The 19,798-nt window shown below is 40.5% G+C and overlaps 1 protein-coding gene across 2 annotated transcripts in view; it reads right to left on the bottom strand.

The window, feature by feature from the left end:
* The window catches only part of ADGRG2 (adhesion G protein-coupled receptor G2), a 231,688-nt gene that overhangs the window by 115,915 nt on the left and 95,975 nt on the right, over positions 1-19,798 (bottom strand). The window contains exons 5-9 of one of the 2 annotated variants that reach the window (XM_073565881.1): positions 13,674-13,721; positions 5,052-5,093; positions 3,164-3,208; positions 2,929-2,994; positions 894-956 (exon numbers count right to left, since the gene is read on the bottom strand). In XM_073565881.1, coding sequence (XP_073421982.1) covers positions 894-956; positions 2,929-2,994; positions 3,164-3,208; positions 5,052-5,093; positions 13,674-13,721 — 264 coding nt within the window. The remainder of the gene's footprint in view (positions 1-893; positions 957-2,928; positions 2,995-3,163; positions 3,209-5,051; positions 5,094-13,673; positions 13,722-19,798) is intronic. The other variant, XM_073565882.1, reaches the window with a different exon arrangement.

The raw sequence follows: 19,798 nt of genomic DNA, 5'->3' as shown, positions 1-19,798 counted from the left end.
AAATGCCCCAAGTAACAAGCTGATTTTGAAAAGGGAGAGGGGCTGTGTTACTGGAAGCAACTAGATTTTAGTAGTACTACCCAGTTTATTAATCCCTTCAGGCCTCAGTTTGTTTTCACCATCCTGACCAGGCCAAATGTTTCAGCTCTGACCACTGTCACTTTATGTGGTAATAACTGTGGAATGCTTCTATATATCCCAGTGATTCTGAGACTATTTTTTGTGAAACATTATACTTCATGATAGTGGTACACTTTGATCATTAGGATTTGATTTTTTTATGAAAATATAGAAAATTTGACAAATTTTAAAAATTCGCAATTTTTCACTTTGAATTTTGATACCCTCAAAACTAATACCTATACCGCACAAAATAATAAAAAACATTTACCACATGTCTACTTTGTCAGCATAATTTGACACAAATATTTTTTGTTGAGAAGTTAGAAGGGTTAAAATATTAGCAGCATGCGAACTCCATGTTGCACTTGAACCGCCGCTATGGTGCCAAAACAGCAGAAAACACCCAAAAGTTACCCCATTTTGGAAACTACACCCCTCAAAATAATTTATCTGGGTGTGTGCTGACAATCCTAAACAAACAGGGGCTTCCCATAATTTTATAACAATGAACTGTAAAATAGAAAAAAAAAAATGAGCTCAGCCATCAGCATGATCGGTGATCATGTGAGCACTGCTTATGTGGCCGCATGATCGCCTTAAGTTAACTGTATGTCAATTTGAGGGGATCCCTTTCCGATCATGACTTATAGTTACGTCATATGCCATGAAAGGGTTAATAATAATATTAAAGCACTTTTTGTCTTGAAGTCTCTTTATTGTTAATTCCTGTCTTAATATTGAAAAAGAAGCTGTATGAGAAATATACTCACCATTTGTATTTAATGATGTCCAAATTGTATGACTTTTGGATGTGTTAATGGTAAATTCAGTGACTGTAACAGTAAAACAATACATTCATCACTTATTCAAGTGGAACGCCTGTTATCAAAATAGACATTTATTAATATACCAGATGTGTGCCCGATGCTATCGCATCGGGAGGGCAGTAACATCACAATGGGGGCAGCTTTGTGGCGCTGGGGGTGGCAGCCCACCCACTTCCGTGCAGTCACAACCGGCAGGAAAGATGTTGTTTTGCGATCTGTGCTGGAGATTGTGTGCGGCGCCACAAGAGGGTGGCCGCACCCAATCTCCTGCACAGGCCTCAAGCCGCGGTCTTTCCTGCCGGCTGTGACTGCACGGAGGTGGGTGGGCAGGCAGCGGTGGCGGGATCCGGCGTGTGTAGTCAGGCAGTGGGTCCTGGCGGGGGTCCGGCGGCGGTATCCCTCTCATTACTCCCCCCTCATTACATCCTCTCATTATATCCCCTTTATTACACCCCTCTCGTTATACCCCTTCGTTACACCCCTTTCACAGCCTCATGATTGCAGCGGCAGCCTAGATCCGAGCGGCGGCTGGGATCCAAGCGGCGGCCGGATCCCAGCGGCGATCCAGATCGCAGTGGCGGTCGGGATCGCAGCGGCAGCCTGGATCCGAGCGGCAGCTGGGATCCCAGGGGCGGTTGGGATCGCAGCGGTGGCCTAGCTCCGAGCGGCAGCTGGGATCCCAGCGGCGGTTGGGATCACAGCGGCAGCCTGGGTCCGAGCGGCAGCTGGGATCCCAGCGGCGATCGGGATCGCAGCTGCGTCCTGGATCCGGGCGGCATCACTTGGGTGTACCAAAATGGCGGTCGGCGTACTTCCGGTGCGGCGCAGTGGATTGTGGGATTCGGGGACATCCAGACGGAAGTGAATGAAAGACAATTTAAGGCAATTATATATATAGATAGCTATAATCATAAATTTACCAACAAAATTCAATTGTACAGGGCGATTCACTCGCTACTTCACCCGGAAAAATTGTTGTAACTTCTAAAAGAAAATATCTTTCGTACTGAAATCTGGATTGCATGTGCATTATTCAATCAGACAACTCCAATCACAGCTGCGGGCTCATGCTGTCATTTGACAGCGAGAGAAATGTAGATATCTAACCGGTGATAATGATTTTACACATGACAGTGTGGCAAACACTGCATGTTCGGGCCCCCTTGGGTCTAGGTTCGGGTACTGTTCTGGTACACAAACACAAAACTTTTTCTAACTGTTCGCCAAACCGACCGGACCCAAACATCTCTAGTGACTATACTTTCAAGTAGCTTTTTATAATAAGCTGTGCTGTGTGTATATAAGTAATGCCACTATTCCTGGTTATAATATGGCTTGTATTCTGCATTTTCCTCAATTTTTTGCTTCTCCAGACTGTATCTAGAAAATTGCAATTGACGCTCAGCTGGTAAGAAAAGAGAAACTGTTATAATGCCTGACATTCAAAGTACAGCATTCAAAAAGGGACTGAGGCTCTTCACTCCATATTAGATCCCAGAGAGAAGCAGCATGTAGGAAATTATACAGCATGCAGTAATGAGCTGTGTAGCCGTGAATTCACCTCTGAATTGATGTGAAAAAAATCTTGTTAGAAAGCTAAGCATGATCTTTCTGTGTCTCCCTCTGCCTATTTTTTTGAATGTGTTCCTCATTCATCCTGCCCTCTCCATAGCGTATAACAGAAAGTGTAACCGTGCTGGCAGTCTGTCTTGCACTGAGAGAAATAGATGTGAGCTGTTTTTTTTTAGAGTAGCTTGTAAATTCAAGAGGAAGGGAGTGGTGATGGGGGAGAAGAAGAGGCTCATAAGAGAAGAAGTAAGCAGATTTCTTTTAAACACTTCAGAAATATTTATATTTGTCTGTTTAATTGATATATACGGTATATAAAGTTTGTTGAAAATACAGTTCTCATTTGCGCACAATAGTTCCTGATTTAAGTCTATGACATTTTGACCTAATTAAATACATTGCTACTTACCGTCAGTTATATTTGTGGTTTCTATTGCCGTGAATGTATTAGACCCACTTGTCAATGTATTAGTCCCTGTGAAAAAATAATGAATAGTATGAAAATATATTAAAAGTAATTTGAAAGTGCTTTGAAATCAAAATATACTAATCAGCTGATGGCAAATAACATAATATAAAAGACTTTGTAAATGGCTTTTAAACGAGTACTAAGAAAAAATTTTGAAATAGTGTTCTCTTCATACCTGTGCTATCGACCTGTGCTGAACCTGTGGATTTCTGAGAAAGGGCTGCAAAGTTTAAAGAAAAAAATTAAATTGTTGCATCCAAATTACTGTCTAGAAATCTTAAAAATCAATGATATGATGATGTATTTTGGAACATTTTGTTCTGATATTGATAAGGTAATTAAATAGTTCTCACCACTTTTGGATGCCTACATTAGATGTATGCATTTAAAAAAAATAATTATAGCATAAAATGTATTTATTTCTTGCTTCTTATACAGTAAAGTGCCAACATATTCTCAACACAAATTGCCATCATACACATCATTCCCTCAAATTCTAATTTCTCTTTCACACTAGAACCGACTTCACAAAAAGTCAAACATTGTTTTAGGTGTCTGGAAGGAAACTGAGGAACCTAAAAGAAACTCACACTAACACAAAGCATACTTATAAAAAAAGATATGCTCCAGAGAAGCTTGGAACTGGTTTCCTTCATGATCTCTGCTCCTATTGTGTAGAGGAGAGTTGAGCTATGCATCATTACAAACGCCTCGGTAGCTCTCCATTTCAGAAACGCCAGTGTCGGGAAAGTGGGAGCAGAGCAGAACTAACAGCATTGTGAGATAACAGCTGCAACATATGTTTGTAGTGACACATAGCTATGCTCTATTACCCCTACTCCCTCACCGACTCCCGTGAAATGAGAGCTGCAGAGGAGTTTGTAATGACACACAGCTCTGCTCTACTCCACACAGCAGGTGAGAGACCACAGAGGAGAGCAGGACTGTGTATCATTATTACACGTCTTACAGGAAAAAGCTGAATTTAGAATTCTCTGGGTGCATGTTCTTTTTTCCCCTGCATGACAACTCCTGCTTATGATTGGGCAACATTATGCAAGGGAAAAATATACACAATCCAGACACTACACTCTGCTAATGACCTCTTGGTTGAAGGGGAAATTAGAAACTAAACTTTGCAAGCTAATGTCTCCGCAACGGAAATGAGAAGGTAAAAAAAAACACGTTTTATGCAACCACTATTTTATGATGTGTCTGGTTTAACATGTTCAAATTTGTGAAATTCCCTCTTCAAATAATATTAAGTATACAATTTTTTTTGTAGGGGCAATGATCTTATTATTTCAGAGTGACAGAAAACAACACTATAGCATGTGCAAATAAATTCCTCAGATTTAGACCAAACTCCACAAAAACACTGGGGGATGCCATTGAGAGCAGAAGCCTGCTAATGTAAGCTACACCTAATGTTATAAGAGAGACACACTTCTTTATAAATTACCACTTGCTGCGTTGTCCGTGCTCCACAAGCTGATATCTATTACTGCCATGGACATATGTAGATTTCTGCTACAGTTTAAATTTGCATCTGGCATATGTTAGTAATCTAGGCCCTGGTTACTTTTTTAAAAAAATCTGCAAGATCAGCATACAATCCAAAAAAGTTTTACATTTTTGGCCCAAAACTGGCATGGGCCAAAATGTGCAATTTTTTTTAACACCAGAAAACAGGCACATTCAGTATTTTAATACATCTCCTCAATAATTACCTTATTGCAGGTCTATCAACAATTTGAAAAGTCAATTGTAAGGTGGCAACAATCTACGGCATTTGTATTTTGTGCATAGACACTAAATGCTGTATGCACACAACCTTTGGATATGTATTCAGTACCTACCTTCATATTTGGAACAATATCACAGGTTTTGCAAACCAGTGGCATAAAACATAGTTTTAAAATGGTAGCGTTTTCTGCCACAAATACCAAAATTGTGTTAAATTAATGACAAAATCTACAAAATGGTACTTGTGAACATCCCCCAAATGCAACCAAGTGGCTTTATAGATACATAGCATTGTGTGTCTTGTGTGAATTACATACCTGTTGTGGGGCTGTTTGTTGGTGATATTTGCTCTGTTGTCACTTTAGAGATAAAAACAAATAAAAAAAAGTAATGTTAAGCAATATTAGCTAGAGATTTGCTAACATGTAACCACAATATGAAATTAATAGTTATACATGTTTTCTAGTTTACAGCTACTTTCCACTGTCATAAAAGCTATAAGTCACCATTAACAAGCAAACACTTCTCCAAGTAACAGGAGAAAATGAACCCCACAATTTGTAAAGCAATATGTCCTGAGTACACCAATACATCATATATGATCGCAAATTACTTTTGAGCACACCGCAGGGTTATGAAGGCAAGAAGCGCTATTGACATTTAGAGTTCAACTTTGACTGAAATTCACTCTTGACGCCATGTCGCATTAACAGAGCCTGCAAGGTGCCAAAACAAAATAAACCCCCCATCTGAGGCGCACTGCGCATGACCGTAAGTGCGTAAATGAGCTGTCTTCCGATCATGTAATTTTTAAAATGTGAAAGATTAAGCTATATATACTGTATATACAGTATATATATATATATATACACACACACACACACACACACACAGTATATATATATATATATATATATATATATATATATATATATATATATACTGTATTTTTTTTTTTTTACCTAAAATACAAAGGAAATGTGTCATCTTTAACTTTTGACCCAACCAGACTGCATATATACCAAAATAAAAATGCCTTAAAACATTCTCTCTCTCATTATTCTGGCATTTAGCAAATATTAAAAATAATGTTAATTCTGATATCATGTCAGATATTGAGATAAACATGCATAGGTGTCTTTTTTGTTTACATACCCCGGCACAATTTTTGCTTTCTTCGCCTTTTTTCAGAGAATATGAATGATTGGATGAAGCCATTTATTGTCAAACTACTGTGTTTTCTCTTTTACAATCATAATGACAACCCAAAACATCCAAATGACCCTGATCAAAAGTTCACATACCCTGGTGATTTTGGCCTGATAACATGCACAGAAGTTAACACAAATGGATTTGAATGGCTACTAAAGGTAACATCCTCACCTGTGACAAATGCCAAGAAAATTGTTCGGGATGCAAAAAAAAACCCACAAATAACATCAGCTGAAATACTGGACTTTCTGAAAATTAGCGGTGTGTCTGTTTAAAGATGCACAATAAGGAGGCGCTTGAAGAAAAATGGGCTGCATGGTGGAGTCGCCAGAATTGAGCTCTTTGGCATTTACTCAACTCGCCGTGTTTTGTTGACGAAAAATGATGCCTACGACCCAAAGAACACCGTCCCCACTGTCAAGCATGGAGGTGGAAACATTATGTTTTGGGGGTGTTTCTCTGCTAAGGCCACAGGACTACTTCACCGCATCAATGGAGAATAGATGGAGCCATGTACCGTAAAATCGTGAGTGACAACCTTCTTCTTAAAAATAGGTCAGCAAGACAATGGTCCAAAACATACAGCCAAGGCAACAAAGGAGTGGCTCAAAAAGAAGTACATTAAGGTCATAGAGTGCCCTAGCCAGTCTCCAGACCTTAATCCCATAGAAAACTTATGGAGGGAGTTGAAGCTCCGAGTTGCCAAGCGACAGCCTCAAAATCTTAATGATTTAGAGATGCTCTGCAAAGAGGACGGGACCAAAATTCCTCCTGACACGTGCATAAACCTCATCATCAAGTACAAAAAAAGTCTTCCTGCTGTGCTTGCCAACAAGGGTTTTGCCACCAAGTATTAAGTCTTGTTTGCCAGAGGGATCAAATACTTATTTCTCACTGCAACATGCAAATAAATTTATATAATTTATACTATGTGATAATCTGTTTTTTATTTTTGATATTCTGTCTCTCAATGTTAAAATTAACCTACCCTTAAAATTATAGACTGTTCATGACTTTGACAGTGGACAAACTTACAAAAGCAGCAAAGGATCAAATAATTATTTCCCCAACTGTATGTATATATACATATATACAGTGTAGAAAATAAGTATTTGATACACTGCCGATTTTGCAAGTAAGTTTTCCCACCTACAAAGAATGGAGAGGTCTGTCATTTTTATCATACGTACACTACAACTGTGATAGACATAATCTTAAAAAAAAATCACAAAAATCACATTTTATGATTTTTACATAATTAATTTGCATTTTATTGCATGAAATAAGTATTTGATACAATAGAAAAACAGAAATTAATATTTGGTACGGAAACCTTTGTTTGCAATTACAGAGGTCAGATGTTTCATGTAGTTCTTGGCCAAGTTTGCACACACTGCAGCAGGGATTTTGGCCCCCTCATCCATACAGATCTTCTCCGGATCTTTCCAGTTTAATGGATATTGCTGGACAACATTGAGTTTCAGCTCCCTCCATAGATTTTCTATTAGGTTCAGGTCAGGAGAAGACTGGCTAGGTCACTCCAGGACCTGGAAAAGCTTCTTACAGAGCCTCTCCTTACGTTACCCTCGTTGTGTGTTTTGGGTCATTGTCATGTTGGAAAACCCAGCCACGACCCATCTTCAACGCTCTTATTGAATTAAAGAAGTTGTTGGCCAAAATCGACCACATTCAGTCTGTATTAGCCTGTTTACACAGGCAGACCGCACTTCACATGCACACTGAACAATCAGTAATAGATCGTTTTGAGCACATAGGCTACCAATGTTCTCAGCAGCACAGGTCCTAATACAGGAGAACAAGATGGGTTATATTTTTGATGTGTTAAGGCCCCGTTACATTTAGCGATGCATCAGCGATCCCGACCATGATATGACCCGTCAGGATCGCTGGTGCATCGCTAAATGGTTGCTAGTGAGCTGCCAAACAGGCAGATCTCACCAGTGACGCAGCAGTTGTCGTTACTTACCTGTCAGACGCGGCGATGATGACGCCCTCTGCCCGCGTTCACGCGTCGCTCGTCGGCGCCAGCAGGAAGCCGACGACGAGAAATGGACCAGGCCGATCTCGCGCGATCACCGAGAACCAGCGGGGGAGCCGGTCGGAGGCAAGTGTCACATGTAGCGATATCGCTAGCAATATCGCTGCTGCGTCAGCGATGCACAAAATCGGTGACACTATAGCGATATTGCTAGTGATATCGCTATGTGTAAAGGGGGCTTTACTGATCTAAGCCATACTTTTCAGTCATGTAACTATTATGTCTAGTTAAACAGATTTATTTTTTAGCAATACCAACTGTAATAGTCAATGCTCAATTCTGTTCCTTACACTTGCCAGTCCTACTCTAACATGAAAACCTCAAAAAGAGGAAAAAAATCCTCCAGAAAATTCAGATACAAACCAGACAGGCCTAAATGCATCTGCACTAATATGTATTAGTGCGAATGCTCAATTCTGTGTCTGCGAAAGATCATATTTATGAACCTGAAAGCAATGTTTGGATGGGAAAACAGCAGAGAGAAGGGTTCCATGATTTAGAAGGAGTGTCAAGATGGATGAAAGGTAGGGAGGTGTGAAAACACAAAGAGTACAATGTATTTTGGATAAAGATGTAAATGGGAAGGGTAGAGAAGGAAGAAATAAGGATGAAACTGATAGTTGAGCATGCTGACCTATTTGGTACCGATGGAACATTAAGGTGGTGTCTTCCTTGCTGGACTCAGATCTCAGTGTTAGGCTGGAGTCACACTAACCTGCGCAAAATACGGTCAGTATTTTACATGCGTAATACGGATGACAGACCCCTAAATAGTGCTCCGTATGTCATCCGTAATCAAGGTGTGGTCGCGTATTTTGCGCATGTAAGCATCAGTATGTAATCCGTATGGCATCCGTATGGTGAGATTTTCTCGCCGCCTTACAAAATGGACATATAATGGAGCCCTATGACAGGGTTTCTAACAGAAACGAAAGAATAGATATAAACACATAGAATGTATATATACCGTATATGTATTCTATGTGTCTATATCTATTCTTTTGTTTCTTTATTAAACCTGTCAGTGTGAGTTTACTGTATTGTGCACTGAATTGCCGGCTTTGCTAAAAGACACCGGGTGCGTATTTCTCGCAAGTCACATGTGTGGTCCGTGTGTAATCCGTATTTTTTGCGCACCCATAGACTTGCATTGGCGTATTACGGCCGTAGTACGCTGACAATCGCAGCATGCTGCGATTGGCACGGAGCGTAGAATACGGATGAGAAATATACGGCTGGTGCGAGGGACCCCATAGAGAATCATTGGTCCGTGTCTAATGCGTGCTTTTAGCGAATCTCACTCTCCCGTATTCCTCGCCAGTGTGATTCCGGCCTTATACCACTGTCTGGTAACATCAGTTTTGGTGCACCCACAGATGTCTGGCTATCAGGAGAGAAGGAAATGAAGCAGCTGATCTTACCAGAAAATTATGTGGATCTTAAAAGGCCCCTGGTTGTGTAGTTTATGACACAGATTTACATTTGTATACTAAAGTTTAATGATATTGTTTATATTATTTAATAAAAGTGTTTCATAAAGAAGCGCCTCTAGCCACTGACGGACTGCATGTATGCATCTTGGGTGTAGGTGGTTAAGTCAAAGGGGTGAGGATAGTGTTTAGGGGCCACCTTATGGTATCATAATGTCAAGTAAAATTAAAAAAAAAACAAGATTATGTTTATACTCAAATGTGTTCACCCTTACCTTACCTTTTATAACATTTGTTGTCCGACAGCAGGGGTGAGGAACCTTTTTTTTGCAGCCCCCTGGCAGAGTCTTGTGGACCGTAGTGCTCAGGCTGGCAGCCGCTCTTTGCCGAACACCCCCCTTTAAAAACCCCTCTTGCACTGCGAGCAGGCGTATGCAGCGTTCACTACTGAACGCTGCAGCGAATGCATGGAAAAATTATGTACTGATACTGGCCAGTTCAAGATGAAGATTGAAGCTGTGTCTCCTGTGATGTGCTCCAGTCTCCAGCTCCAATGTCTCCTGTGATGAGCCCCAGCCTCCAGCCCCAATGTCTCCTGCTATGTGATCCAGCCTCCAGCCCCAGTGTCTCCTGAGATGTGTTCCAGCCTCCAACTCCATGTATCCTGTGATGTGCTCCAGCCCCAATGTCTCCTCTTATGTGCTCCAGCCCCAATGTCTACTTTTATGTGTTTCAAGCCCAATCAGTCCTGTGAAGTGTTCCAGCCTCCAGTCCTAATGTATCCTGTGATGTGCTTTAGTCTCCAGGCCCAATGTCTCCTGTGATGTGCTCCAGTCTGCAGCCCCAGTGTCTCCTGTGATGTACTCCAGTCTCCAGTCCCAATGTCTCCTGTGATGTGCTCCAGTCTGCAGCCCCAGTGTCTCCTGTGATGTACTCCAGTCTCCAGTCCCAATGTCTCCTGTGATGTGCTTCAGCCACTAGTCCCAATGTCTCCTGTGATATGCTCCAGCTCCATGTCTCCTGTGTTGTGCTACAGCTCCCATGTCTATTGTGATGTGCTCCAGCCCCAATGTCTCCGGTGATGTGATACATTAAGGCTCCAGCCTTAATGTATCTTGTGATGTGCTCCAGCTCCAATTTCTCCTGTGAAGTATATGCTCCAACCCCAGCCCCAATGTCTCTTTTAAAGTATATGCTCCAAAGCCAGCCCCAAAGTCTCTTTTGAAGCATATGCTCCAGGCCCAATGTCTCCTTTGAAGTTTATGCTCAAGCCCAATATCTAATTTGAAGTTTATGCTCCATCCTCAATCCCAATGGCTCCTGTGAAGTATATGTTTCAGCCCCAGCATCTCCTGTTATATATATATATATACTCCAGCCTCTGCATCTCCTGTGATGTATATGCTCCAGTCCCAGCTTTTCCTGGGTGATGCATATGCTTCTGCCCCAGAGTCTCCAATGTGATGAATATATAACAGTCCTAGGGTCTCCGATGTGATGTATATACACCAGCCCAAACATCTCCTATGTGATATATATGCTTCATCCCCAGGTTCTCTAATATGATGTACATGCCGCAGACAATGAATCGCCTATGTGATGTATATGTTTCAGTCCCAGCGTCTCCTATGTGATGAATACAGCAGATCTTCCACTGCTAAATTCTATAAATGTAACATGAGCAATGAACAATTTCCCATTGTGAGGAGACCTGCAGTGTAATATACACCTGTGTTCTTGAAAACTTACTGCTGCAAGTTTTTAACAAAATTTATAATCAAGTGGTTGACTGCGGTCCAGACTGACACAAATCTGGAAAATCATGATCACAACCACTGAAGAAGTGTGGAAGAAACGCGCGTCAGGGTAGAGGGACACAGCATGAACTCTACACATTCAAGCAGTTAAAAAACACAAAAATTGAGCTTGGTTTGAGTTGGTACACATGCAGCATATAAATGCATGTTCACATGGCCAAAAAGCATACAAAACCTACAAAAGACAAAATGAAAAAAACCCTGCTATAATTAAATAAGTAAAAAGCAAAAGTGCATTTAAATCATAAAGAGTTCTTAGTAATACTGTATTTGATCAAACATAGCATAAAAGCCGTCCCACCATCGACAAGGTGACTCTATGGTCGGGGCGGTCCTACACTGTCTAGTATTAATAACCTTATTATGTGTCAAAGTTGACGTCTGTGTGAATAAGGGCAGACAAGGACTGGGTCCCAACCACTAGGACACCAGTTAGGGGAAGCCTTTAAATACAATTTCCAGCTCAGGAGAGGGAGGCCACACCCCAGCTTGAAAAAATATGAAAAAATGAAAATAGCAGGGTTTTTTTTCATTTTGTCTTTTGTAGGTTTTGCATGCTTTTTGGCCATGTGAACATGCATTTATATGCTGCATGTGTACCAACTCAAACCAAGCTCAATTTTTGTGTTTTTTCTTTGTATTTTTGCATTCTGTGCAAGCTGGGGTGTGGCCTTCCTCTCCTTTCCCTTTCCATCCATTACTGAGAAATCAGAGTTTGAATTAATATGCAAATGAGGCTGAAGCTTCAGTCACTTCAGTGCTATTTCCCCCCCAGGGCTGCGTTATCCTAATTGACTGACAGTCTCTATTCTTTGTGATTTCAGGCAAAGGAGTCAATAGTCAAGTAGGAGGAAGTGGTGCTGGGTGAGAAATAGAACAGGAGTTACAGAGGCTTCAGATCTACAAATAGCTGTTCAGCCTCATTTGCATATCAATTCAAATGCTGATATCTCAACAATGGAGGAACAGACTGGCCATGTAAAGAAATTGATGGATCCCCTTTAAATGCATATTTTTTTTCACATGAAAGCCTACAGGAGATAAATGTCCAACAGATGTCATTCATTCAGTAATAAGCCTACACTGTATATCCTCCTGTAAAAGCCAAGTTTTTCAGCACATTTTTTTGTGCTGAAAACACCCCACCTCGGCTTATACATGAGCAGCGGGTCACTTGGCAGAAGGCGGCTGCTGTGGCTAAAGCCTGTTGCCCCTTCTAAAGAGTAATGAATATTCACTGCACTGGTAGTGAATATTCATTTCTCTTATAGCACACAGTGTCAGCAGCAGTCGCCGGCTTCCAGCAGCTGCCGGCTATCATGGGTGCTTGCTCATTAAGGTAATGAATATTCACCTCTCGCCACTCTCATAGGCGTGGAGAGAGGTGAAAATGCATTCCCTTAATGAGTGGTGAAACATGATCGCTCGGCCACAGATGCTGCTGGCACAGGAACAAGATGCTGCGAGGGCGCGCAGGGAAGATAAGTAGGAATTTTTTTTATGCTTTTCTCATAGGGGCCATGCATACAAGGACAGGGATGAGGAACCATGTATACCAGGACAGGGATAAGGAGCCATGCAGATAAGGACAGGGATGAGGAGCCATGCAGACAAGGACAGGGATGAGGAGCCATGCATACCAGAATAGGGAATTAGGGTACAATGCAATTTTATACTCGAGTCAATAAGTTTTCCCAGTTCTTCATGGCTAAATTAGGTGCCTCAGCTTATACTCGGGTCAGCTTATACACGAGTATATACGGTATTTTAAACATATAAGGTCTTTAACATGGGAAACCTCAGATGTAGCAACCGTTATCCTGATGGCTATGGCTGCTGCACTGATAAAGTAGCATAATCCATTAAAGTTGCATGTGAATAGCCACACTGTGCAATCAGCATAGCTAAGATGGCACGCTTCGCCATGTGGTGGAAATTGATACATCTGTTGGCAACAAATAGCCAATTGATGGTATCCAACAAGCCAGAGGTCAGACATATACTTTTTATGTTTGTTTAACATAATTCACCATATATCTCAGCATTTGCCAGACAAGGGAATTACAAATTTATTATGTTACTTGTCCCCTGATCCCTGATCTTTACAAGAATATCTATCATATGCCTTTCTATTGAAGCTGAATATTTATCTCCAGTACTATGCTTATGATTTATGGCAGGCTTTACTTGTCAAGTTTTTCACCACTCTTCAGTCTCAGTTTTATGCAGAATATACTCGGAGTACAGTATTGTACAATATTCCACAACCCTCACAGGCAATAAGTCATAAAGCTGAGACATGCCATGAGGGAGATGTATCCAACGTGACATGAGTGGTAAAAGAGCGACAATAAGATAATTAAATCAAATTACCGTATTTATAATTAGTATAACATGAGAAGCATCACAGGTTTATTTTACCTCCAAGAGCTCTTTTGTGAAACATGTGAATGTAATTGTTGATCGGACCTGTTTCGTAGAAGAATAAAAAGGAAATGATTATAATTATAATTATAATTATTTATGTTATTATGATTGCATAATACCCGCAGAGTGCGTATTTATTTATTTACTATTTATTATTACATAATTATTAAAGCTGATTGAAAACTCAAGATTCACATTGATTGTTGCCTTTTCTGCACATAAAAATTGAAATAGCATGGATAACATCAGGGTGATTGATGGATGCACTATCTGATAGGGGTGACAGTAAGTTCACATATGTGTGAGAAAAAAATGGCCCAACAAAAATATTGTAAATCGAACGATCACTCTAATCCGGGATTTTATAGCATAATTTGATAAGAATAAACCTTTTAGTCTATTAGAATAAAACTACTACGGCGACTTTGTTTAGAGATTCTGATGGTCACTCGGATGACAACATAATACTTAGGCTATTTTTTATTCTATTTTTATTGGAATGATTATCATACACAGAATTGAGCAAAAGTTTAAGCAGGTGTGGAATGAATGATCTGAAAAATGGATGCTTACTAGAGTAGTGAGGCATACAGCACTACACTTGCCATCAGATTAACTCATTAACTCAGTGTCAATCATACCCAGGACCTCTTATATAACACTGCTGTCTGCAGGACACAATCTTAGTATATTGCATGACTGATCCGCGATACATTCCATAAATAGAAGCTATAACACTAGTGTGAAAAGTACTTCAGTGATATGTACCCACTGAATATTGACCAAATTCCCATTCAAAGCATTTGTCTAGACTAGCATGCTTTGGATATTAAATATTAAGAAAGAGTTACCGTATATAGAAACTATCATCAACTTTTCCCTATAACAGCTGTTGCCACCCCACTGCGCAGTCCTTAATTCTATACTTGACAAGCCTTGTATATCATTCTGGCAGTGATAAATATATCATAAAAAAGATTTAACAAAAACCGACATGCCAAATACACATGTGCATACGAAATCCCAACCGGGGGGAAATAAACAATAGACGGAGGGGCAACTCCCTTGATACTAGATTCCTACAAAAAATTGGAGCACTGTGCCCCAAAATACTGAGTGAGATGAGACACAGTCATATAAATAATAATAGTACAAAGTTTATTGATTGCTCACTCACAAAAAGGGACTAAATACAAAAATAGTGACAAATTGGGTACAATTGGTGAAGAGAAGGCACCACACCATCACAGATAGCTCATGTCACGTTGTAAAAACGCACAAGCATAAAAAAATTACAAACAGCCCACAATATATAGGGTGGCAACAGATGTAATAGAGGAAACCTGATGACAAGTTCCCTTTAATTTATTGCAAACATCTATTATCCAAACTGGCGCAAATGTAATTTGCATGCATGCCTGGAAAAAAGCTTTGAACCAGAAATCAGGACCCTCTTTAGTGAGTACATAGCACTGAAGCACTTTACTTCGAGGCTAAGACTAAATTCACACTAGTGTTAAGAATCATAGAATCGTAGAGTTGGAAGGGACCTCCTGGGCCATCTGGTCCAACCCCCTGCTCAAAGCAGGATTCGCTAAATCATCCCAGTCAGATGTCTGTCCAGCCTCTGTTTGAAGACTTCCATTGAAGGAGAACTCACCACTTCTCGTGGCAGCCTGTTCCACTCATTGATCACTCTAACTGTCAAAAAGTTTTTTCTAATATCTAATCTGTGTCTCCTCCCATTAAGTTTCATCCCATTGCTTCTAGTCTTTCCTTGTGCAAATGAGAATAAAGTTGATCCTTCTACAATGTGACAGCCCTTTAGATATTTGTAGACAGCTATTAAGTCAACTCTCAGTCTTCTCTTTTGCAAACTAAACATTCCCAAATCCTGCAACCTTTCCTCATAAGACAGGGTTTGCAGACCGGTCACCATTCTGGTCGCTCTTTTCTGAACTTGCTCCAGTTTGTTGATGTCTTTTTTAAAATGTGGTGCCCAAAACTGGACACAGTATTCCAGATGAGGTCTGACCAAAGAGGAGTAGAGGGCAATAATGACTTCACGTGATCTAGACTGTATGCTTCTGTTAATGCATCCTAGAATTGCATTTGCCTTTTTTGCTGCTGCATCACACTGTTGACTCATATTCAGTCTGTGATCTATTAGTATACCCAAGTCTTTTTCACATGTGCTGTCACTTAGCCCTATTCCTCCCATTCTGTATATGCTTTTCTCATTTTTATTGCCCAGATGCAGTACTTTGCATTTCTCCCTGTTAAAAACCATTCTGTTAGTTGCTGCCCACTTCTCCACTTTATTTAAATCTTTTTGAATCCTCTCTCTCTCTTCTCTAGTATTAGCTGTTGTGAGTTCATTTTCCCCTCCGTCACTGAGGCCTGGTGAACTCCCTATTCTAGTGAAGGAAGGTAGTGATCCTGATTATCAGACACCTGGGACTAATGAAGACGATTGACTGAGTGGAGTCACTGACTGGATTTAAGGCAGCCTACGCCCTTTCTGCCCTGCGGGTGATTTCTCTGTGGACTCTTGGACACCAGTCTGATTCCTGCTCTCCTAAAGCTAAGTTTTCTGTTTTGCCTTTTTGCATTTAAGATTTGTTTTTGTTTTTCTTGCTTTTTGGATTCTGCCACTCCCTGCTGGAGTGTGCAGTGTTCCGTGAGCTCTGTCTTCTGAAGGTACCTGAGTGCTGTTTTAGTTTTTGAAGCTTAGTTGCTTCAGGGCCATTTTTATATCAGCTTGTTGGCTTTTGTCTCTGATAGGGTTTTGGCAGATTGCAGACAGCAGCCTTCCTATCCGTTCCTATCTAGGTAGTTTTGGGCCCCGTCTTTGCTCAGCCTGTCTTTCTGTCTGTGTAAGTGTTTTCATCTTGCTTCACCGTCACTATATGTGGGGGGCTGCCTATTGCTTTGGGGTCTGCTCTGGGGCAGTTAGATTTCCCCTTTCCTTCTTTAGGCCTAAGTATCTCTCCGGCTGTGATCGAGGGGTCTAGGTCATCGTAGGAACCCCCCCACGGCTACTGCTAGTTGTGTTGATAGGTTCAGGGGTCTGCAATCTGATAGTTGCCAACTTCTCTGGTTTTGAGGACTTAGCTAGCATTTCTGTTTTTGCCTCCTACGGTGACTCAATCATAACAATTAGCTATCCCTCCTAGCTTTGTGTCATCAGCAAATTTAATCAGTTTACCCTCAATTCCTTCATCTAAATTGTTGATAAAGATGTTGAACAATACAGGGCCCAGGACAGAGCCCTGTGGTACCCCACTTGAGACATTCTTCCAACTGGATGTGCAGCCATTTACGACCACTCTTTGGGTCCGATCACTAAGCCAGTTATGAATCCACCTAACAGTTGCCTTGTCCATTCCATACTTCGTCATTTTTTCAATAAGACTTCTACTTATGGAAAGAATGATGGATCAGTTATACGATGTGCTACAATGGTGACCATCAGACAGCAGTGACATATGAAGGGGTCCAGGTTCTGCTATTCTTATAGCAGTTATAGCCCTGTATGTCTTGCTCCGTTTGACAGAAACAGGCGCTCTGAACATATTTGTGAATAGAAATGCCACTCTCCTAAGGCAGAAGACAGGTAGTCACATTTTCTAACATGCTTTCCAAAATCACTAAAACCTGCCAAACTCAAAATGATGACATTTTGGCAATGGCAGTGTATTATTATATTCCTAAACATCTACATTTTGGATATGGATGGTTGCCTTTCTTTAGTTAAATGGAATCTGTCGCAGTTTTTTTTGCTTGTAAGCCATGCCCAACACCCTTAACATCATAAGAATGGGGTTTCTGCAACCCTTTTATATCCTCAGACGTGCCCCTGAATACTTCACAAGAAGTGTCATTCGCTATCCATGTAGTGCCTGAAATCTCGCGCCTGCGAGGTGGAATTGGAGAGCTGCACAGGAGCGCCTCACTAAGCTCTACTGAACAGCCAATGGTTTCACTGCGCAGGCGCGAGACTTCAGACACCATGTGGACATCGGAAAGACACCATCCATTTACATGCAGTTAGAAAAGGCGGAATTCAGAGGGATCAGGGTGGCGCTGATTACAATCTGGAACCACCCATAGGACCAAACTGTGCAATTTACATGCAGCAAGTCTGAGGATATAAAGAGGCTGCAGGAACCACATTCTTATGATGCTAAACGTGATGGGCATCGTTTATAAGATAAAAAAAAATGGAAAAAAGAAGAGATGTGCTCCAGCGATGAAACAATCCACTGATGTATTAAAAACAGTTTTTAATTTGCTTCTTAAAAACATGAAAAATCAATGGGGGTAACACAAGAGGCAGATATATGACCAACGCGTTTCAGCAATTAAGCCTTATACCATGATTAAGGCTTAATTGCTGAAACGCGTTGGTCATATATCTGCCTCTTGTGTTACCCACATTGTTTTTTCATGTTTTTAAGAACCATGATTAAGGCTTAATTGCTGAAACGCGTTGGTCATATATCTGCCTCTTGTGTTACCCCCATTGTTTTGTTTTTAAGAAGCAAATAAAAAAACTGTTTTTAATACATCAGTGGATTGTTTCATCGCTGGAGCACATATCTTCTTTTTTTCTGCTGATTGCTGACGCCCTGGACTGGGGCGGCTCTGTGCAGAGGACTTACACTATTACAGACCAGTATGCTGTGGTGAGCTGACTTTCCTTTTCCTCTACCCTATCTTTTGATATAAAAAAAAATGGTGACAGGTTCCCTTTAAATTTATATTCACTGTTTTTCTTTATTTATCCGACGGTCATATGGTGTTTCACTTCTGAATAGTGTTACCATGCTACTGATTACAGAATGACTATAGCATTTACATGTATTTTATAATGAATACATTTGTTATTATTTAGCATCAGTTTAGCAAAGCAAGCGCATCAAACGATTTTCTTTTAATCTTGAATATGAATGGGTTATTGTGGTAGATAAATGCTAATTAAGAATGAAAGCTCGTACACTTAGCAAGCAAAACTCCCATTAGACTTATGCGTGTTTTTATTTAATATGTTTTAAATTCAGTGTTCATATTGTTATATTTTACTGTCCACTTTGGACATATGAAAAGCAGCAAGAAAAAACTGTACAAAAATTTATGGAAATGGAACAGGAATAAAACAAAACAAAAGTACATGCCATATTCATAGTATAGAAATCTGTAGCGGTGTCCTACAGAATATTCATGAGAGTTTCTATGTGTTTCCAGGACAATCAGGAGTTTTACAATGGATCACAGATATTGCAGTCTAAAGCCGGGATCACACTAGCATGTCTGATGCGAGAAACTCACACGAGTCTCTCGCATCAAAATCCGGCACTGCCGCCGGCATAAAGTAGTGCGATCCCGGCCTAACAGGAACCATTGAATCCAGTTTTATAATACACGCCAAAACCAACACACAACAACGAGTCCACAAAAGCAGAAGCCATTGATCAATGGATATAGCCAAAAAGATTCTTGCTATCGTTACAATAATTGAGCAGAACTCCTTTCAAAACCTGAGCATTTACGTGCGTCTATATCCTGAATGTCACAGTATCTCTTACTACATTACCAAGTATCCAAACAGATGAGATATGGTATGGTGTTTGGTAAGGTCTTCATACCACAGAGTACGAGGCTTATGATAATGCTAATTTTTCCGATTAAAGAGAACCTGTCACTTTCTGATAATATGTATTTTTTTGACTTTGTGTAAATGCCGCCCCTTACACTGGGGTGGTTTATTTTTTGTTCCTGTTCCTCTTCATTCCTAAGATATGGCCATGTATTCCTTTTGTATAAATCTAGCCTTTTTATCCAACTGGGCATGGTCCTCAGGATGATGCCCACAGACCAGAACTGAACACTACTCCCACTTGGCTAAAAAGACTAGCTTTACAAACAGGAAAGAGGAGGCCATATATCAAAAATGGAAAGGGAACAAAAGGAAAACTCCAGATTCAGGAAAACAGTCGCATTTACATCAAGTAAAGAATGGATATTTATAGCAAGTCCACTTTAAAACAGCTTATCCTCAAGGTCAAATAATCCCAGTTTCACTCTTTGCACTAGCAGAGTTAGGGCTCATGCAGATG

Source organism: Dendrobates tinctorius, unplaced genomic scaffold (genome assembly GCF_039654945.1).
Source record: "Dendrobates tinctorius isolate UK_male_01 unplaced genomic scaffold, ASM3965494v1 ptg000016l, whole genome shotgun sequence".
NCBI classification, from domain to species: Eukaryota; Metazoa; Chordata; class Amphibia; order Anura; family Dendrobatidae; genus Dendrobates; species Dendrobates tinctorius.
Note: the sequence above shows the minus strand (reverse complement) of the source record. Positions and strands in the feature narration are given on the sequence as shown.